This window comes from Aquarana catesbeiana, linkage group LG11, assembly GCF_042186555.1.
Source record: "Aquarana catesbeiana isolate 2022-GZ linkage group LG11, ASM4218655v1, whole genome shotgun sequence".
Lineage (NCBI taxonomy): Eukaryota > Metazoa > Chordata > Amphibia > Anura > Ranidae > Aquarana > Aquarana catesbeiana.
Window position 1 is genome coordinate 276837313 of NC_133334.1, and position 22657 is coordinate 276859969.

Sequence of the window (22657 nt, forward strand, 5' to 3'; positions counted from 1 at the left end):
TATGGCGGCTTCTCTGACGGGATTCCGCTCAAGTTTGCCTTGCACACACACAGTCACGCAAAAGTTCGCTGAACTTACGACCGTCAAGAACGCGGTGACGTACAACACTATGACGAGCCGAGAAAATGAAGTTCAATGCTTCCGAGCATGCGTCGAATTGTTTCCGAGCATGCGTAGGAATTTTGCGCGTCGGAATAGCCACAGACGATCGCATTTTCGGATAGGAACTTTCGCCGACCAAAAAATTGAGAGTCTTTTGCAGGCCGAAAATTCCGGTCGCGTGCACGCGGCATCAGTTTTACTCCTTTTATTCACAATAAAAACATATCCTTGCAGAGATCACTATATACTCTTTTTATTACATGCTGTATATATGCATGTAAGGTATCTTAGATTGTGCAAGCTCCTTGGGAGCAGGGCCTGATGTGAATGTACATTATGCACCACTGAAATGCACGCAATAAATAAATAAAATGCACACAACGGAGACCTCGATTTATATGAGAATGTCAGAGACGAGTTTTATTAGGACTCCTTTTGCTGCCTAGAGCGTTGGGGAACTTTGCACCGAATATGCGTGGCACAAAAACCTGTCTGTAACCCGTGAGGACGCCATTATCACCTCTGCCATTAACACAGCGACAGCCTAAAAGAATGTAGCGTCCATCCCTGTAGCGGGAATGTTACATGAGCCTGTGAACGCTGTGTGTCCCTGAATGACTCACTGCAGTAACCTCAGGCTACCTGGAGAGGGCTAGGACAGACCGGTATTGTATGACCCTGCAGAGAAGAGGCAGCCCCCCCCCCCCCCCCCCCAACCATACAATGTGCAGCTTCATAATGAACAAAACATGCAGTGTGAGCATGAACGCTGCCCATTTATACCTCTTCAGGTTCTTATGTGTGGAGGCATTTACCCCCAAACACGCCCCGGCCCCCTCTACAGACGTGCTCCATGAATCCCAGTGCACAATCCTCCCCCTTTCCATACACTGCTCCGATTATATACAAGTGGATGTAAGGGCTCTCTATTCTATACCTGCGTCTGTGTGATCATTGTGTGCGTTCAAATTAGCAGAACAAGGCTGTACACTTCCAGACTGCCCGGAGTCGGATCAATTAGGAGTCTGTGAGAGAGGCGAGGGATGGTGCAGTGGCCACGTTGTGTGGATGACGATTAAAATGACCAAAAAAAAATGTCTCTTTCATATCCATAAAATTCTATTGGACCAGGAAAAAAGGAATTTGAAATTTTTAAAGGGGGACCCTCTTCAAAATAATAAGCGATGGTGCAGTTGTACTTTAAGATTCATCCAAATATTATATGCAAAATTGTTCATCAAAGTGCTGAATGACGCACCAAGCTGGCCAATGCCATGGCATCCTCATGGGGCCCTCTGTGGAAGGAGAGGATCACCATTCAGGCAGAGGAACTGACAGGCTGGCTCTACCTCAACATCACTCCCCCCCCCAAGTAGAATGAACCTAACCGAAAATTTCAATATGGTAAAACTAATCTTTTTTTTTATTTTTAATCAAATAATTTTGTATTCATAAAAGAGTTTTATACATCTTTTACATTCACATTTAGCCCACCAGCCCAACATTTACCATACACAACATTTTCCTTTTGGATAAAGTAGGAAATGGTTCAAGCTGAAGATTAGTTATTTTTTTTTTTTTTTTTGCTCTACAGCTACAGTATTTTTTTTTTAACCTGTAATGAAGGAAGAAATCTTCACTGCAGGGGTGCCCCGTCCTCTTCCTGTGGATGAACTTCCAGCACTCAGCGGATTATCAGCTTCGGGTTTAGGGCTGAGCAGATGTGAAAAAAAGTTCCCGTCAAGGACCCACCCCTACTCCTTTTAAAAAAAAAAAAAGTTCTTTGATTTCTTTCACTGCCTGTAACACAATTTGTGAATAGGGGAGAGGAATCCTGTGACTCATCAGACTCTCCTCCATTCACATATCCTGTGAAGGGAGGAGGAGGGGCAGGTACTCATCTGGTACTGTTTGCATAGCAGCTCAGCCCAGAGCCTAAAGCTAGCAACCTAATGCATGTCAGAGGTTCAGCCACAGGAAGAGGACGGGGCAATCCTGCATTGGCAGCCCCCTCTCCCTCCATTGTAAAAAAAATGTCTTTGCATTTACAGTCTGTGAATGGAGGAAAGCCTGATGAGTCACAGGATGCTCTTCCCTATTTTAAAGATGTGTCACAGCCTGTGAATGCCAAGAGCTTTTATTCAATGGGGAGTGCCATGTCCTCTTCCTGTGGATGAACTTCCAGCACTCAGGGCTGAGCTGCTGTGGAAAAAGTTCCCGTCAAGGACCCACCCCTCCTTTATTGAAAAAAAAAAGTTATTTGATAGCTTTCACTGCCTATAACACGATCTGTGAATAGGAAAGAGAATCCTGTGACTCAACAGACTCTCCTCCATTCACAGATCTTTTTAGAGACACTGAATGCAATCAAAGAACTTTTCAGAACGGAGGAGGGGTGGGTTTTTCTTTGGACGGTTTGCACAGCAGCTCAGCCCAGAGCCTGAAGCTAATAACCACCCTTGTGTGCCAGAAGCTCAGCCACAGGAAGAGGACGGGGCACTCCTGCAGCGACTTGCCCCCTCCCCGTCCATTGTGAAAAAAGGTCCAGTTGAAGTCCCATCCCTCCTACATTTAAGAAAAAGCCTGATGAGTCACAGGATTCTCTTTCCTACTGGAAGATGTGTCACAGGCAGTGAATGCGAAGAGCTTTTATTCAATGAGGAGTGCCCTGTCCTCTTCCTGTGGATGAACTTTCAGCACTCAGGAGGTTAATAGGGCACTCAGGGCTGAGCTGCTGTGGAAAAAGTTCCTGTCAGGAAACCCCCCTCCCTTAATGAAAAAAAAAAATTCTTTGATTCCTTTCACTGTCTGTAACACGATCTGTGAATAGGTAAGAGAATCCTGTGACACAACGGACTGTCCTCCATTCACAGATTGTGTTAGACACTGAACGCATTTAAAGCACTTTTACGGAGGAGGAGTGGCAGGTCCTCATCTGGTACTGTTTGCATAGCAGCTCAGCCCAGAGCCTACAGCTATCAACCCCATGCATGTCAGAGTTTCAGCCACAGGAAGAAGACGGGGCACTCCTGCAGTGGCGGCCCCCTCCATTGTAAAAAGGTCTTTGCATTCACGGTCTGTAAAGGGAGGAAAGCCTGGTGCGTCACAGGATGCTCTTCCCTATTTAAAGATGTGTCACAGGCTGTGAATGCAAAGAACTTTTATTCAAAGGGGAGTGCCCCGTCCTCTTCCTGTGGATGACCTTCCAGCAGGGGGTTAAATAGCTTCAGGCTCAGGGCTGTGCTGCCATGGAAAAAGCTCCAGTCGAGGACCTATGTGAAAAAAAGTTCTTTGATCTCTTTCACTGCCCTATAACACGATCCGTGAATAGGGTAAGAGGATCCTGTAACTCATCAGACTCTCCTCCATTCACAGATCCTGTTACAGACACTGAATGCTTTTAAAGAACTTTTCACAACGGAGGAGGAGGGGTGGGTCCTCATTTGGACGGTTTGCACAGCAGCTCAGCCCAGAGCCTGAAGCTATTAACCCCCCCTGTGTGCCAGAAGTTTAGCCACAGGAAGAGGACGGGGCACTCCTGCAGTGACTTGCCCCCTCCCCCTCCATTGTGAAATGTTATTTGATTACATTCACTGTGTGAATGGAAGGGAGCCTGGTGAGTCACAGGATTCTCTCCCCTATTCACAGATATGTCACAGGCAGTGAACGCAACAAACTTTTTTCAATGGAGGAGGGGGGGGATTCCTCATCGGGAACTGTTTTCACAGCAGCTCAGCTCAGCGCTCTGCGCTATTAACTCTCTGAGTGCTGGAAGCTCATCCACCGAAAGAGGACAGGGCACCCTCTAATGAAAAAAAAAAAAAAAGATTTGATTGCGTTTACTGTCACACATCTGTGAAAAGGGGAGAGAATCCTGTCACTCATCAGGCCTTCCTCCATTCACAGACAGTGAATGCAATCAAATCCCTGTGCCCCGGAGATTCAGCTACAGGAAGAGGACAGGGCACCCCATGCAGTGAAGGGGAGTGAAAAGGGGAGACAATCCTGTCACTCATCAGGCCTTCCTCCATTCACAGACAGTGAATGCAATCAAATCCCTGTGCCCCGGAGATTCAGCGACAGGAAGAGGACGGGGCACCCCTGCAGTGAAGATTTCTCCAGGATCCAGCTGTCTGCACAATATGGGGGCATCCTTCATTACAGGTAAATAATGTCACTGAAGCTAGAGACTAGGGATGCACCGATACAATTTTTTTTTTTACGAGTACCGATACTTTTTTTTTTTTAGTACTCGCCGATACCAATTACCGATACCGACTGCAACTGTTTTGTTTTAACTTCAGTTGTCAGCAATGGTACAAAGCATTGAAAAGTTATTTACAAATGAAATAAATTGATTTTTTTCTAATTTAGCGTTTTTTTAATGTGAAATGTGTAAATATATGTTAATATATATCTGTAAAAATATTCACTAACAAAGCAAACAAAAAAATAAGTTTTAATTGTTTGTCGTTTATAAAATAGACGTGAACAAAAGAAAAAAACCAGGAAAATAATATTTAAATGGAGGAGAATAGGGAGTTAATTAAGGATGATTAGAGTAAATTAAGGGTTAATAAGGGGTTAAACAGAGGAACAATTGTTGAACATCCCTTTGATCTGCAGATGAGGAAACAGAAAGATACAAAAAGAAACAATGTTTCTTTTTATTGTAGTGTTTCAGGGCTGAGCAATGTTATAAATAAACATTGCTGGCTGCTTTTTTATTTTTTTGACAGGTCCAATTACCGAACTTCATTAACACTGGGGGGGACCCGCTGACAGCTCAAAGAACCAAGCCTGAAAGTATCGGTTTCAGGTATCGGTGCATTTGCACAAGTACCGATACTTATGCAAATACTTGGTATCGGCACCGATACTGATACTAGTATTGGTGGAACCCTACTAGAGACCATAAAAAAAAAAGCGAATCTTCTGCTTCAAAACCCCTGGGATTCTTTTTCCCATGTCCCATCGGGTAGATTATCCTTCACTTCCTGTCTGAAAAAAAAAAAGTTTTTTAATACAATTTAAAGCTGAACGTTAAACCTACCCTCGTAGAGGGGCTCCCTTTGTACTGCAAGCATTGAATGCTTGTTGTTGCCTAGGGTACTATAGAAAGCAGCTTTACTTACTTTATGCCCAGCTTCCCCGGCAGCCAGCACTGGACTCTTCTCTCCGATACTCTGGATTGTGGGCGGGCCCTCGTCATCCTCACAATATAGGACTGATGGTCCTATATTGTATGCAATGACATCACAGTGTACCTATGGAGTGTGGAGGAAGTTGCTTAGGGGGAGGAAGCTCTTTAAAAGGTACTCTAGGCAAAAATGAGCTTTCCAGGGTAGTTTTGAAATTTCCCTTCTTTAAAAGTAGAAATAGGGCTAAAACTCTTCTCCTGTTTTCAGACAACAGTGGGCTAAAGTTTGCTGTAAGCTGACGTCACTTGGCCAGTCCAGGCTCTGGATAGATCCCAACTTTAATGTCAGGATCCACCCAGATTCCTGGACCGGCAGCTGGCTCAGCCTCTCAGTGAGCCGCTGGAAAACTGAGCCAGTGTAAGAGTCCAGGGCTTACTATGCATGCACCAATGGCGCGTTGCCGCAAGAGGAACTCCGTCCCAACTGAGCATGCATCAAAGACGCCTCAGTGCACCAACCCGCACCTGCGCAGAAAATCTGATGGAAAAAGGCAGGAAAATGCCCAGGAGGCACACAGGAAGTGACCCCAACCTGATGGAAAAAGGCGAGAAAATGCCCAGCAGGCGCACAGGAAGTGACCTCAACCTGATGGAAAAAGGCAGGAAAATGCCCAGGAGGCACACAGGAAGTGACCTCAACCTGATGGAAAAAGGCAGGAAAATGCCCAGGAGGTGATCTCAAACTTTCCTATATAAGCCCAGCCCAGACACTGCCAAATGTCTGGATTATCTTCAGTCCCCCCTTGTTCTTGTGCTATTTTGTAATCTGTCTGAACTTGTTGTGACCTGAAAACCTATTTGACTACTCTTGATTGCTGCTTGCCATTGACCTCGGATTTGTACCTTGACCAGTCTACTACTTTGCCCCTTTTTGTACTCAGCTACAAGATTAGAACCGACCCCGGCTTTGAACTCGACCATTCTTCTGATTAACCCTTTTATACTTCGTTGCCAAACTGGACTTGACCTCAGCTCGGATCTCGAACCCCTGGCACCTGTGCCACTCGGTGTCCACCAAGTCTCTGTCTCCATCTCCAGAGGCTTCAAGGACCCGAGGTGCAAGGGAGGCCTCCCCACTACTTCGTTCTCACCTCAGGTACGTGGCCCTCGTGACAGCCAGCTGCTTCTACAGACTGGTGCTCCAGTGAGCGCTGGAGGGGCAGAGCAGAGAGCCGGTGACTGACAGCCACCACCTCTCTGCCCATTGAAGACCGAGAACTGAGCGATTAGTGGCCTTTGATCGTTTAGTTCTCGATGTAGAGGCGGCGAGGGACCTTGGTGAGATAACTGTCTGTTTTTTCAATTCCTGAACTTCTCTTTTAAACCTCGAAAAAGAGGATGACTACACAACCTAAAGTCCATGCTGTGTTCCAACAGGACAATGAGGCTACAATGGGCAATGGATCATCAACAGTTCCTGGTCTGAGGAACCTTTACTTTCACTGCAACGGGCAGATGGTGGTGAAAGAACTTAGTGTACTCAACACAAACCCTCTGGGATGAGCGGGTATTAGTGGTTACCAGTATGAATGTATCACCGAAGGACTTCCAATTACTATCAAATCACCATGGACTAAAATCCTAAAGGTTGAGGAGAGTGGGAAAAATAGCGCAGAACCCATAGGGTTACCTCACTGGTATTGTTATCTTAAAGTATTGATGCTGGTGTAAATGATGTGGTCCCTGGGTAGGCGGCTTCTACACCCCAGAAGACCTTGGTGTTCTCCTTGGCTTGTAGTGTAACGTAACAAAAACGAAAATGAAAGCGCCACACCACTGCTAGGAGGTCCAGATATAACTTCCAATACAAGTCAGGGGGACAATCCAGATTTAACTGGAATAAAGTTGTATCTGAAACTCTTAGCAGTGGTGTGGCGCTTACATTTCTATTTTTGTTACAAAATCCCAAAGGGGAATTTCCAGCATCTTGATGTATCCAAGCAACAAATAATTTCTGCTTCTATGGAAGCAGAATGGTACCCTACCTGTTGTAAAATTCTCACCTTATAATTTCTGCTACATTTAGAAATTTTAACATAAATCTACACTGTGTTTTCAGTATAGGCCTGCTTCAAAAGAAAATGTATTAAATATTTAAAATGTAAATGTGACCTTTGATGACGTTATTCGTTGCTGACGAAACGCGTTGGGTGGAACTTTTGGGACTTCTGGTCGTTGGAGCGCAAACCAGTGCTTTCGTTTTCCATCTCTATGCCTACATTTTGCCTGAGTATTTTTACACGGATGTAAGTGCATTTTTATATATATTTTTAACAAAACTGGATATTAAAAAGCCAAAATATTAAAATACCAAAAGTGGAACTTCCGCTCATCTGATTCCTCCCCCCTCCGGTGCCACAATTGGCACCTTTCAGGGGGGAGGGGGGGTGCAGATACCTGTCTAATACAGGAATAGACTCCCGCGGGAGTCACGCCCCTTCCCGCACCCCTCCCCCGCTGTTTCCTGGGAAACAAATAGGTCCCAGGAGATAGCGGGGACCACTTAGGATGCGCAGCGCGACTCGCGCATGCACAGTAGGGAACCGGGAAGTGAAGCTGCAACGCTTCACTTCCTGGTTCCCTCACAGAGAATGGCGGCGGCAGCAGCCGATAGCTGAGCGATTCATCGGCTTCGGCTGCCGACATCGCTGGACTCCAGGACAGGTAAGTGTCCATTTATTATAAGTCAGCAGCTGCAGTATTAGTAGCTGTTGGCTTTTAATATTTTTTTTTTTAGGTGGACTCCCTTTTTAATACACTATGAGTGGTTCCTTTATTTTTTCCCCTTGCAAGTCAGGTGTGCACAGGGTCTGTTAAAGGCGCAGGAGTACTATCAAGTATATGGTGGGATCTAGCCACCCACGTGTACTGGACACCATCAGCTGATTGAGAACCTAATAGCTACATTAGGGAGCACCCGTTGGTGATATTATAAGCAAGTTTCGACCTTCTTTGAGAAAAGAGGTCATATATTTCTGGTAGTGTGAAAAGAGGAAGAGCACTACTTTCCTGGGTGTCACCTTTTTTATCACGTTTGGATGTATTCATTTGCACTGAGAACTTTATTTGGGCTGCATATTATGGACTTTTTGCACAACTGTTCATTGTTTATTTGACATTACTTGCATTTATAAGAGTGTGGTCTACTTCTTATCCCATTTATATTGTATATTTAATGTTTATTTTGTGTTATTAATGTAAAGGTTACCTGAAAGTCCTTATTGCTCCACCACTTCATACTTGCTCAATACTTAGCTTAGGCAATTAAACTCGCAGATTTCTAGAGACTCCCTCTAGTGGCTGTCTGTATGAATGCCATTCACTGCATTTAAAGTGGACCTATTTGTAATTTTACAAGTCTGAATGAAAACATTCCTATTGTCACAATATGCAGCAATAGTATATTTTTCTTAAAGAGTAACTCCACTTTTTCTGAGAAAAAACACTCCTTGCTTTGTGCACTGGTGGGCAGTCATGTTGGAACAGGAAGGGGCCGTCCCCAAACTGTTCCCACAAAGTTGGGAGCATGAAACTGTCCAAAATGTCTTGGTATGCTGACGCCTTAAGAGTTCCCTTCACTGGAACTAAGGGGCCAAACCCAACCCCTGAGAAACAACCCCCACACCACAATCCCCCCTCCACCAAGTGATTTGGACCAGTGCACAAAGAAAGGTCCATAAAGACATAGATGAGCGAGTTTGAGGTGGAGGAACTTGACTGGCCTGCACAGAGTCCTGACCTCAACCCAATAGAACACCTTTGGGATGAATTAGAGCAGAGATTGCGAGCCAGGCCTTCTCATCCAACATCAGTGCCTGACCTCACAAATGTGCTTCTGGAAGAATGGTCAAACATTCCCATAGACACACTCCTAAACCTTGTGGACGGCCTTCCCAGAAGAGTTGAAGCTGTTATAGCTACAAAGGGTGGGCCAACTCAATATTGAACCCTACGGACTAAGACTGGGATGCCATTAAAGTTCATGTGCGTGTAAAGGCCGGTGTCCCAATACGGCAGCAAAAGGGAGGGCTTTAATGTCCACAGGCGTCACTGGGAGGCCGATGTTTTTGCCCTGAGAGCATGCTGCCAACACTAAGACCGAGCTGTCAAAGACAGCTCTCGCCCTGGACTACGATCAGTAGCCAGAGGAACTGGCTCCCAATCATGTGACCACTGTGACAGCAAATCACCAATCCCTGATCGCCAATCCTTCCTGCCCCCAAGGCATTCAGATCCTTTTAACTGCTTGCCACCCGCCCACCATCAAATGACGGAGGGGCGGTGCAGCTCATGTTCTGGGAGGACGTCATATCACAACGGGCGTGCAGTGCAACGATTGGCGCCGCGCTGTGTTGCCAGGACACGGCGTGACCCCGATCTCTGTAAAGAGCCGCAACCGCGGCTCTTTAACCATGTGATCGGCTGTGTCCAATCACAGCCGGTCACATGTAAACACAGAAATGCCGGTAATCAGCTCTCATCGCCTCACACCGACAGAGTGTGAGGGGCGAGGAGAGCGGATCAGCGGCATCTCCTCACAGGGGACATCGAGACATGTAATCAGGGCAAGAATCATCAGTGCCTTAGCTACAATAGAGCGCCAGTAGTGCCACCAATCAGTGCCCACAAGTGATGCCAGTCAGTGCTGGCCATCAGTGCTACCCAACATTGCTGCCCATCAATGCCCATCATTACTGCCCATCAATGCCCAGTGCCGCCCATCAGTGCTACCCAACATTGCTGCCCATCAATGCCCATCATTACTGCCCATCAATGCCCAGTGCCGCCCATCAGTGCTGCCTATCCGAGCCGCCTACCAGTGCCGCATATCGGTGCCCATCAGAGCCGCCTATCAGTTCTCATTAGTGCCACCTATCAGTGCCAAGTGCGGCATATTAGTGCCTCCTCATCAGTGCCGCCTCATCAGCGCACATCAGTAAAGGAGAAAATTTATATAAACTTATTTACAAAATTTACTAACAGAAACTGTCAGTAAAAGTGAAAAGAAAAACTTTTTCTTTTTTTTCAGATTTTTTGGTAAAAAAAGAAAAGAGCCGGCAGTGATTAAATACCACCAAAAGTAAAGCTCTATTTGTGGAAAGAAAATGATAATAAATGTCATATGGGTACAGTGTAGCATGACCGCGTAATTGTCATTCAAAGTGTGACAGCGCTGAAAGCTGAAAAATGGCCTGGGCAGGAAGGGGGGGTGAAAGTGCCCGGTAGGCAAGTGGTTAAAGCGACACCGGGGCAGGATGTAAGGGGTTAAACCAGAGACGCAGATCGTTTTCTCTGTTTATAGATGACAGAGAACAAATCCAGAATTTCTGTGACTCGCCGACAAACATTATATTGTTGTGGAATTCAGTCACTGCAGCAATAAAGTCTGCAAAGTCACAGAACAAGTCACAGCTGGAAAGGAAGATGATTGGAGGCAGCTGAAAGTTCTGAGCGGTGCCGATTACAGGCGTCATGCAGCCAAGTCATCTCCAAGTTTATCATTGTCCTCAGACCTCCAGAACACAAAGGTGACCAATAGCAGGGGGTGGGGGACACGTGGGGCACAAATCTGCCAAACGTTGAAAAGATCGTTACTGGAGGCGAATAGCTTGGGCTTGGCAGCGCTCCACAAAACAGGGCCCCCCCCCAGAGAGGGGGGGGGGGGGTCCAAACTGAGAAATACACAAGTAGTCAGGTGAATAAGAGCACCAAACAAAAGTCCTGCTTAGTGAAAAATAACCTGTTGCTGCCTGCATAACACGTATTGTGTCACCGGGCGGCCAACGCTTTTGTGCTGAAAGTGCGTTCACTGCGCGCTCCCAACACACTGAGCAAGCTGTCAAAGACAGCTCTCCGTCCCCCCCAACAATCGGTAGCTGGTGGGATCAGCTCCCAATCAAGTGACCACTGTGACAGCCAATCACTGAGGTCTAGGGTGGATAAAAATCGACAATTAAAAAAAAAAAAATTGTTTTTTTTTTTTTGTTTTTGTTTTTTTAATTAGATTTTTTTTATTTAAATCGTATTTACTTGATTTTTATCAAGTTTACTTTAATAAAATGCTTTTGGAGTAAAAATCTATCTAAAGATAGGATTCTGTTTAAGATACATTAATAATTTAGTTTATTCAGCATGAGATGGAGCTTAGTTATGTAGCATGAGGCTGTATATTCTGCAATATTTACATTTTTTGGTAAACTCATTCAATGAATCCAAGCCCTGCAAGATGAAATAACAATAACACTGCATTGATGCATTCACACAATGTCACAGTAACCAGGAGATAAAACAAAGTTCAGGAATATTCCTTTATCCCATTGTTTTGCAAAATCTATGTACACTACAAACTGTATGATTGAAGAGAAATGCATCTGTACCTGACTCTAATGCCCCGCACACACGGTCGGACATTGATCGCACATTCCGACAACAAAATCCTAGGATGTTTTCCGACGGATGTTGGCTCAAACTTGTCTTGCATACACACGGTCACACAAAGTTGTCGGAAAATCCGATCGTTCTGAACGCGGTGACGTAAAACACGTACGTCGGGACTATAAACGGGGCAGTGGCCAATAGCTTTCATCTCTTTATTTATTCTGAGCATGCGTGGCACTTTGTGCGTCGGATTTGTGTACACACGATCGGAAATTCCGACAACGGATTTTGTTGTCGGAAAATTTTATAGCCTGCTCTCAAACTTTGTGTGTCGGAAATTCCTGATGGAGCCCACACACGGTCGGATTTTCCGACAACAAGGTCCTATCGCACATTTTCGGTCGGAAAATCCGACCCTGTGTACGGGGCATAAGTGTGAGGAGAAAGGGCAAGCAGTAAAAATGAAAATTAAAGATTCTAATTACCAGCAAGGATTCCCAACATTTAAAGAGCACCTGTCATTTCAGATTCATCATGGAAGCGCCTGTTAGAGGGCGTCCACTCACCTGCTGCCGCCACGTCCCTCACCTTGTTGTGTCAACGCCGCATCACCAACCATTAAAGTGAATGGGACTGTCGGTGAGTCAACAGCGGGTCAGAGGAGGAGCCGCTGCGGGACAGAGATGACAGTTGCTCTTTAAAAATTATGATTTAAATCAAATCCACCCTGCTGAGGTCACATGATCACTGGTTCTTCCTGTCTCCTGAGCGTACAGAACCTATTAAAATTAAAAAGGTGAACACCCTACATCCTTCCCCCTGGTCCCGGCTGTACTAACCTCCAGGGGTAATGAGCTGGCAGTGCCCATGGAGTCAATGCAGCAGGCCAGGGATTGGAAAACCCGGCTCTTCGCCCTCTTCTTTCTGCAGTGACTCCGGGACGAATCAGAGCATACTCTGTGCCGGCGCCGACCAATCAGAACTGCTTTGATCCATCCCAGAAGCCCTGCAGAAAAAAGAAGAAGGAGAAGAGCTGGGACTTGCCACAGGACTGGCGGCAGGGGCACCGACAGCTCATCACCCACGGAGATGGGGGGGGGGGGGGGGGGGGAGTTGCACATCTTTTCACTTTTTCTAAAAAGGTGAACTTGCACTTTAAACATGCTTGGGAAAACATAGAGCTATACTCAAAAGAGTTAAAAGGCAAAAAAAAAAAAAAAAAAAGGGCCGGACACGATGGGTCACTTGGATTTTTTTCTATTGTCAGGCTTTATATTTCTATGTCCCGCCTCAATAATTCTGGGTCATTAACTTGGAACCAGTGGGCAGAAATTGAAAGCTGCTGAAAAGTTGGAATTTCTAATCTCTGCTCTTGTTCTTTTTTTTTTGATGACACTGAGGTCCGAGTCTCCCCACCATGACAGACATAGAAGAAGCATTTGCAGAAGAAGTCAGCACTGCCAGCCCATATACTTCATGCTTTTCTTTACAGTTTATGTACGGTATAACCAAAAACCGTTTTTTTTTTTTTTTTTTCAGTTTTAGGGAAGGATTAAAACCCGGTTATTGTTTGCTGCCTGTGTACCGTTGAGAAGTTTTCCCTTCACTTCCTGTCCTGGAGACAAAACAGGAACTGAAAAAGAAATCACCCATTTCTTTTTGGTCTGTCATGATTGTAACTGATCCTTACTTTTGATGTGTGCTACAATAAGAACAATAACATTTATATTTGGAAAAAAAAAAAAAGAAATCACCCAAAGTGAGGGAATTACCATATATACTCGAGTATAAGCCAAGTTTTTCAGCACATTTTTTTGTGCCCCCCTCGGCTTATACTCGAGTCAAGCACTTTTCTGCAGCAGAAAATCACATTTTCCGAACCGAATTTGGGGCCCCGTATCTCAGGGCCACATAGTGCTAGGAACCCCAAGTCTGGTGGGTAAACCCAGTGGAACGGGCACCACAACATATCCAAAGCTGAGGTTCCTAGCACCAAGTGGCCCCAAGATACGGGGCCCCAAATTCGGTTCAGAAAATGTCATTCTCTGCTGCAGAAAAGTGCTTGACATTTTCCGAACCGAATTTGGGGCCCCGTATCTCGGGTTTCTAGGAACCACAGCTTTGGATATGTTGTAGTGCTATTTCCACTGGGTTTGCACACCAAATTTGGGGTTCCTAGCACTAAGTGACCCCGAGATACGGGGCCCCAAAGTCGGTCAACTGTGTCCACCTGCAGCAATGTCATTTCAGGACCCTTTGGGCCCAGAGACCCCAAATTTTGGCTGCCGCTAGGAGGCATCTAGGAACCCTTAACTACCGAGTTTGAAGTTTGGGGGACCTATGGCTGCAAATGGGTACAGTGAGGCTGCAATTGGGCACAGTGAGGCTGCAAATGGGCATTGTTGACCCTCTTTTCCACTTACAGTAGCTGCGCATTTCTCACCCTCGTCTTATACTCGAGTCAATAAGTTTTCCCAGTTTTTTGTGGTAAAATTAGGTGCCTCGGCTTATATTCGGGTCGGCTTATACTCGAGTATATACGGTAGTTGTTACTGGAACAGGTACCCCCCCCCCCCCCCATGGAAGATTTACCCTCACTTTATAATCTGGTGACCCTACAATTTGATCGATCGGTGTCAGAGACGCAGTAAGCTGAGGACACCACATTAGACGCCCCTTTCTATTTTCTCCTAATCTAACTGGCTAGTAGAAGAAAACTCACATCTATCCTTGTTTTCTTCAGTCTTACCTTTGAGATTCAGGTGTAATTTCTGACCATCGTTAGTCTGTCCTGAGCCTGCAGTTGCCATGACTGGATCCCCTGCAAGAAAAGGAAAATAAATGAGAAATTGCTGAATACTGCTGAACACTGGTATTTCAAACAAAACAAATGTAAAAGATTAAAGCGGATCTTCACGCTAAAGGGAAAGTTCTGCTTTACCGCTCCCCCCCCCCCCAAAACCCTTGGACACAAATATTTTTTCGGGGGAGCGTGTATTCTAGATGATCCGAGCAGAAGTTCTGTACCTCCTTCTCTTTCCCCGCAGTTTTCTTGGACACGTCACAAGTCCCAGAAAGCTGCAGGACCATTCACACAGCGCAGCGCGGCTCACGCATTCGCAGTAGGAAGCGGATTGTGAAGGTGCTAGGGCTCGCAGCTGACTTCCCATAGTAAAGAATACTGGCCGAGTGTGGACAGCGCGGGATCCCTGGACAGGTAAATGTCCTTATATTAACCACTTGCTTACCGGGCACTTAAACCCCCCTCCTGCCCAGACCAATTTCCACTTTGAATGACAATTGCGCGGTCATACAACACTGTACCCAAATGACATTTTTATCATCTTTTTCACACAAATAGAGCTTTCTTCTGGTGGTATTTAATCACCAATGGGGTTTTTATTTTTTGCTAAACAAACAAAAAAAAGATGGAAAATTTTGAAAGAAAAAACCTCATGTTTCATATAAAATTTTGCAAACAGATAATTTTTCTCCTTCATTGATATGCGCTGATGAGGTGGCACTGGTGGGCACAGATAGGCTGCACTGGTGGGCACGGATAGGCACAGATAAGGCGGCACTGATGAGGACAGATAAGGCGGCACAGATGGCCACTGATGAGATGGCACTGATAGGTGTTACTGATAGGTACCACTGACAGATGGCACTGATAGGTGGCACTGTGGGCACTGATAGGTGGTGCTGGTGGGCACTGGTAGGCGGCACTGTTGTGCACTGGTAGGTGGCACAAGTGGGCACAGATGAGCTGGCGGGAGCTCTCATTGATTGGGACTGATGTCCCTCTGAGAGCCGCTGGTGACCTGCTTTTTTTTTTCTCCTCACGCTATCAGCGCGAGGAGAAAAAATATCCGATTACCGGCTCTGTTTACATCACATGATCAGCTGTCATTGGCTGACAGCTGATCACGTGGTAAGGGGTCGGGATCAACCTTAGTCTCATAGACTCGCTGATCACAGAGTGCGCCACGCACGCCCTGCAGGGGGGGCGCGCAAGCCACTCGGGCACAGGAAGACGTCTATTGACGTACTCCCGGCAAAGTAGGTCCGCAGCTACAGTGTTTGTAGATGGCTGCTGACTTTTAATTGTTTGGAGGCCACTGAAGATCCTCTTTAATTCCAGGCATGGTACAGTGGATATAAAAAGTCTACACACCCCTGGTAAAATGTCAGGTTTCTGTGATGTAAAAAAAAAAATGAGACAAAGATAAATCATTTCAGAACTTTTTCCACCTTTAATGTGACCTATAAACTGTACAACTCAGTTGAACAACAAACTGAAATCTTATAGGGGGAGGGGGGGGGGTACAACTAAAACAATGTGGTTGCAAAGTGTGCACACCCTCCTATAACTGCGGATGTTCAGAATTAAGCAATCACATTCAAACTCATGTTAAATAGGAGTCAGTACACAGCGGCCATCATTTAAAGTGCTTCTGATTAACCCCAAAAAAAAGTTCAGCTGTTTTAGTAGGTCTTTCCTGACCTAAAAGTTTTTTTTTTATATACAGATACCATACCTGACTGATGCCCCTGAAGCTTGACACTGCTAGTCCAGTGATCTCCACTTGCCTCCCAGGTCCTGTGCTAAGCGGCCAGCCTGATGCATTGTGAATAAAGGAGGTCAGCTGCTATAAGCTTGTGCACCATTCAGAGAAGGCTTTGGATTTTCAAAATGAATGCAAGGCGTGTTCTCTCATTGGACGTATCCAAAAAGGACAGATAAGTCCCGAATTTATCCTATCCTTTTTTGTATTATCATCCTGAATATTTGTCTTACCACTATTTATTTGGACTTTTTTTGCACTATTGTTTTTACAAGTTTTTCATTCTTCACATAATATATTATGGATTGAGGTTATTTCTTTATACCTGGGATCACATAAGGCTGTGACTGTTGTGATGATATACAATATTTATGATACTGTTTATATATGTTTTTATTGGGGCTGCGGAAATTAACAATCAATTCCTCGATTAATCGTTAATTGTTTTGAACAATCAACATTTTTTGGATCGGTAGGCTGCCTGCCCTGGGGCCGCTTTGGGCCAAGCTGTGGCTGCAGCGCAGCGCTCTGCTCCCTCCTCCTCCACTATATGTCATACGCAGTCCGCGGGCATCTCCCGCTGTGTGTCTCCGAGCTCGTGTGATAGACACAGTGTTCTGTCTATAGACACAGTGTTCTGTCTTTCACACGAGCTGATCTAGGAGGAGGGCGGGACTTTTCTCACAGTGTGGCCAAAGTTTTCACACTCAGCTCCGAGACACACATCGGGAGATGCCCGCAGATTGTGTAATCCAGGCACAGGCACTGACTACAGTGAGGCTGCGATTATGGGCACGGTGAGACTACATTATGGGCACGGTGAGACTGCATTATGGGCACGGTGAGACAACATTAAGGGCACGGTGAGACTGCATTATGGGCACGGTGAGGCTGCCATAATAGGCACGGCGAGGCTGCGATTATGGGCACGGTGAGACTGCATTATGGACACGGTGAGACTGCATTATGGGCATGGTGAGGCTGCCATTATAGGCACGGCGAGGCTGCAATTATGGGCACGGTGAGGCAGCATTATGGGCACAGTGAGGCTGCGATTATGGGCACGGTGAGACAGCATTATGGGCACGGTGAGGCTGCGATTATAGGCACGGTGAGACTGCATTATAGGCACGGTGAGGCAGCATTATGGGCACGGTGAAGCTGCGATTATGGGCACGGTGAGACAGCATTATGGGCACGGTGAGGCTGCGATTATAGGCACGGCGAGGCTGCGATTATGGGCACGGTGAGACAGCATTATGGGCATGGTGAGGCTGCGATTATGGGCACTGTGAGGCTGCGATTATGGGCATGGTAAGACTGCATTATGGGAATGGTGAGGCTGCGATTATGGGCACGGTAAGGCTGAGATTATGGGCACAATGAGGCTGTGATTATGGGCACGGTAAGACTGCATTATGGGCACGGTGAGACTGCATTATGGGCACGGGGAGGCTGCCATAATAGGCACGGTGAGGCTGCGATTGGGGATCGGTGAGACTGCATTATGGGCACGGTGAGGCTGCTATTATAGGCACGGCGAGGCTGCGATTATGAGCACGGTGAGGCAGCATTATGGGCACGGTGAGGCTGCGATTATGGGCATGGTGAGACAGCATTATGGGCACAGTGAGGCTGCGATTATAGGCACAGCGAGGCTGTGATTATGGGCACGGTGAGACAGCATTATGGGCACGGTGAGGCTGCGATTATGGGCACTGTGAGGCTGCGATTATGGGCACGGTGAGACTGCATTATAGGAACGGTGAGGCTGCGATTATGGGCACGATGAGGCTGCGATTATGGGCACAGTAAGACTGCATTATGGGCACGGTGAGGCTGAGATTATGGGCACGGTAAGGCTGAGATTATGGGCACGATGAGGCTGCGATTATGGGCACGGTAAGGCTGAGATTATGGGCACGGTGAGGCTGAGATTATGGGCACGGTGAGGCTGAGTTTATGACGTTTGACGGCCTAGCCATGCCCCGCTATGTCCGACTTATGCCGTTGCCATAACAACGGTGCTAAATCAGCAAAAAGTAGTTGGATCTGTATTGCGTTATAATTCATCGAAATTAGTTGATTAATCGATTAAAAAAAATTGATTAATCGAACACGAAAATTTTAATCAGTAACAGCCCTAGTTTGTATCCATTACCTAACACGGATACACTGTACATTTTTTGGTTTGCACTGAATTTATTATTTTGTAGCAACACGTGTATTTTTAAATCTGATTAGCGCTGCTCATACTTTTCCATAATCCTAAAACACAAATTTCGTCCTTCGCTATGCTAGCCGCTTTTGTATTCACTTTGGATATCAGAGCTGTATTTTTTTTTCCTTTACATTAGACATGCTGCATTTGATTCACAATGAACCTCACCTGGTGTCACCGCTCCACAACTCCACTGCAGTGCAGATCGGAAAATTAAATGTCATTTTGGCACATTTCAATAAAGTTAAAATAAAAAAAAAAAGGAAGTAAACAAAGCCATGTGTTGTAACATTGCAAAGCACCATCCCTTCGCCAAGAATACCAGCCTGCACCTGCTTTATCATGAAGGAGCCCAAAAAGTAGATGTAACCCTTATGCCGCGTACACACGAGCGGTTTTTCCGTGGGAATTAACTCTGAAGGTCTTTCTGACGGAGTTCCGCTGAAACTGTCTTGCGTACACACGATCACACCAAAGTCCGACCGTCCAGAACGCAGTGACGTAAAACACGTACGACGGGACTAGAAAAAAGAAGTTCAATAGCCAGTAGCCAATAGCTTTCGTCTCGTACTTGCTTCAGAGCATGCGTCGTTTTTGGTCCGTCGGAACAGCATGCAGACGAACGTTTTTCCCCGATAGGAATTGATTTCGTCGGAAAGATTTGAAACATGTTCCATTTCTAGGTCCGTCAGAATTTAAAAAAAAAAAAGTCCGATGAGGCCTACACACGATCAGAATGTCCGCTAAAAAGATTCCGTCTGACTTTTCCTGCCGGAAAGTCCAACCGTGTGTACGCGGCATAAGGTAGCCTTTCACACGATAGGCCCGCTCAGATCCGCCTGCCTGGTTTTTTTTTTTCAGGTGGATCCGATTGGGCCACTCATTGACTTGTATGGGCAGGCGGATGTCAGCGGAGATGTGTCCCCTGACACCCGCCTGCTATCCCATCCAATAAGATCTTTTCAAAACAGATGTATGGCGATACGTTCGCCACCCATCCAGCGGATCGGATGAAAGCGGACCAGCGGATCCGTTTTTGTTCGATCTCTCCATAGAGGACAGCGGGGCTCTGACAGGCCCGTCCCTGCACAGTGAGGGGAGACAGATCTGTCATCCGCCGGCTCAGTGGGGATCAGTGGATCGATCTCCCGGTGACCTGGCGGAGTCCGCCGAGCGGATCCACCCCGCGTGAAAGGGGCCTAAGGCAGCCCTTTTCAACTAGGGTGCCTTCATGTGTCTTCAGGGGTATCTTGGCAAACTACCTAGAGGTTTTCCAAAAACTGTATACAAGCCAGTAGGCAGACCAAGCCCGCCTATGAGTTGCAGGTTTTCATGATGCACCATTACAGCCGCTAGTGTCCTAACAACCAGTGATGTCATCGGTTGATAAGGAGGACATCGGGGGAGGCAGCTGCCCCTCTTCTTCACCAGGGTCACATTAGCTGAGTGAGGGAAAATAACAAGGAATGCGTGAAGGTAAAAAACCCTTCAGCCTTTACAACCACTTTAATAAAACAAGCAGAAGTTAGAAGCTGATTGGTTGCCATGTACAGCTGCACCAGATTCGGCACGCTCCGGTTTTAGCAAACTGAGAATCATAAACAGAGATGAGCCCGAGCATCCTCCGAACTCACCTCCATCTGGAATTCACTGACTTTGGCTAAATATAGCCATATAAGGGCGCTGATGTCACCAGCATCCCACCCCTTTGTTTATGTGTGCTGCAGGGTGGAGAGTGACCCGGCCTGCAGCTGATTGGACTGAAAAAAAAAAAAACTTTGGAGTTCAGATAAAGGTGATTTCAAGGGACACAAAACTCAACGAGGGAATGAGCTCAGGTGTGTCCAACTCGAGTCTGAACCCACCTGAGCCAACAGCCAATCATAGGTGGCGAAGTCATTCCCCGCCCCACAGCTACACGTCTATAAGGTCGTGTATTCCTAAAGGGGGAAATGCCTCTGATTGGCTTTCAACTTTGACAACTTCCTGTCGGGATAGCTCAGGTGGGTTCAGACTCCTGTCTGACATTGTCAGTGGGAGGAATAGTGCCCCATCGTTGGTGTCAGTGGGAGGAATAGTGCCCCATCATTGGTGTCAGTGGGAGGAATAGTGCCCCATCATTGGTGTCAGTGGGAGGAATAGTGCCCCATCATTGGTGTCAGTGGGAGGAATAGTGTCCCATCATTGGTGTCAGTGAGAGGAATAGTGCCCCATCATTGGTGTCAGTGAGAGGAATAGTGCCCCATCGTTGGTGTCAGTGGGAGGAATAGTGCCCCATCATTGGTGTCAGTGGGAGGAATAGTGCCCCATCATTGGTGTCAGTGGGAGGAATAGTGCCCCATCATTGGTGTCAGTGGGAGGAATAGTGCCCCATCATTGGTATCAGTGGGAGGAATAGTGCCCCATCATTGGTGTCAGTGGGAGGAATAGTGCCCCATTGTCTGTGTCAGTAGCAAGAACTATGCCCCAGTGTTGCTGTGGGGGGGGGTTGGGGTAATGCCCCAAGGGCTGGATAAAGAGACCACCTAGGTGATCAGAGCATAAGTGGTAGTTGGTATCTGATCCCCTCTCCCACCCCAAAAATCCTCCAGATGTGGGGGAGGGGGGTGTTAAATCAGTACTTTGTGGTGACGTTGTGCTGGACAATAAAATCCTGATTTGTCAGACTTTGTGCTGCTGATCTCCTCCGGTCACGTCCTGCACTCCCTTCATTGGAGGCAGAGTGTATTCTCAGCCAGGGGCGCCTGTGATGGGGTGACAACCTCACAGCAAAATGGGGAATGAGGGACAGCGTTGTCACCCCAACAGGAAGTGTCTGAAGATCACAGGGACATCAGAGATTATTTTTAGGAAAGCTGAAGATTTATTATCACAAAAAACAACTTTTAAAATGACGATAAAATGCTAAAACGTAGATCAGATCGCAGTGATCAGGTTCACATTGAAGTTTCTGTTTTAGAAGGCATGCTGAGACATGTAGTCCCTCATTAGCTGGTGAGCCCCAGCCAGACTGGATTGTGATGGCCCCTCCTCCTCCCCGTATTTCCCCCGCTGTCCCCTCCCCCGGTACACAGCTTGCCCCTCCCCCCGGTCCCCGGTATTATCACCCACCGTCAGCCCTGTGTTGACATTACCTGCACTCTTCACTTCCGCCTCCTGCACTTTCGGTCATGTGACCCGCGGCATTGTCAGCTGACCCGGAAGAGAGCCGAGGAGTGCACCGGAAATGGCCGAATGCACTGCCGCCATGTTTGTTGTGGGTGATGTGGCTCTGCCTTGTGTAATTAAAAGAATAATAAACAATGAAATCTACTCAAGCACAGAGTTATGTGGTGTTTCTTTTGCATTTAATTAAAAACAGCCCTATTCTACTGCTAAATTATTTTGTCATTTAAAAATGGAGAATTGATTGTAAATCCAAAATTCTTCTACATTTGGTTTGGTGCGGACTGAACCGCTTCAATACCGGCACTTTCACCCCCTTCCAGCTCAGGCCAATGTTCCGCTTCCAGCGCTGTCACACTTTTGCCGCATACACACGATCGATTTTCCGAGGGGAAATGTTGGATGTGAGTTTGTTGGCGGTAAGTCCCACCGTGTGTACGCTCCATCGGACAATTGTTTTTAGGACTTTCCGCCAACAAATGTTGGCTAGCAGGTTCTCAAATTTTCCGCCAACAAATGTCTGTTGTTGGACTCCCTTTCCAAGCGTGTGTACACAAGTCCGTCGGACAAAAGTACAAACACGTATGCTCGGAATCAAGGACGAGACGGAAGCGCTCGGTCTTGTAAAACTAGCGCTCGTAATGGAGATATCACGTAAGTCTTGTACGTCGCTACGTTCGTAATTGTTGGCCAACATTTGTGTGATCGTGTGTATGCAAGACAAGTTGGAGCCAACATTCTTCAAAACAAAAATCCACGTTTTTGTTGTCGGAAAGTCTGATCGTGTGTACAAGGTTTAAGAATGACAATTGTGCGGTCATGCAACACTGGACCCAAACACATTTTTTTATCATTTTTTAAGACAACTCGAGCTTTATTTGGTGGTATTTAATCACCACTGTTTTTTTTGTTTTTTGCTAAACAAATGAAAAAAAAAACGAAAATTAAAAAAACAAAAAAAAAAAACACACACATACATACTTTATCGTTTCTGTTGTAAAATTTTGCAAAGTAATTTTTCTTCTT

At 46.3% G+C, this 22657-nt stretch overlaps 1 protein-coding gene across 1 annotated transcript in view; it reads right to left on the reverse strand.

The window, feature by feature from the left end:
- Window positions 1-21671, reverse strand: part of WWP2 (WW domain containing E3 ubiquitin protein ligase 2) — a 124112-nt gene extending 102441 nt beyond the window's left edge. Inside the window, exons 1-2 of the mRNA XM_073605872.1 lie at window positions 21601-21671; window positions 14430-14501 (exon numbers count right to left, since the gene is read on the reverse strand). Coding sequence (XP_073461973.1) covers window positions 14430-14490 — 61 coding nt within the window. The 5' untranslated portion in view covers window positions 14491-14501; window positions 21601-21671. The remainder of the gene's footprint in view (window positions 1-14429; window positions 14502-21600) is intronic.
- Window positions 21672-22657: the final 986 nt, after the last annotated feature.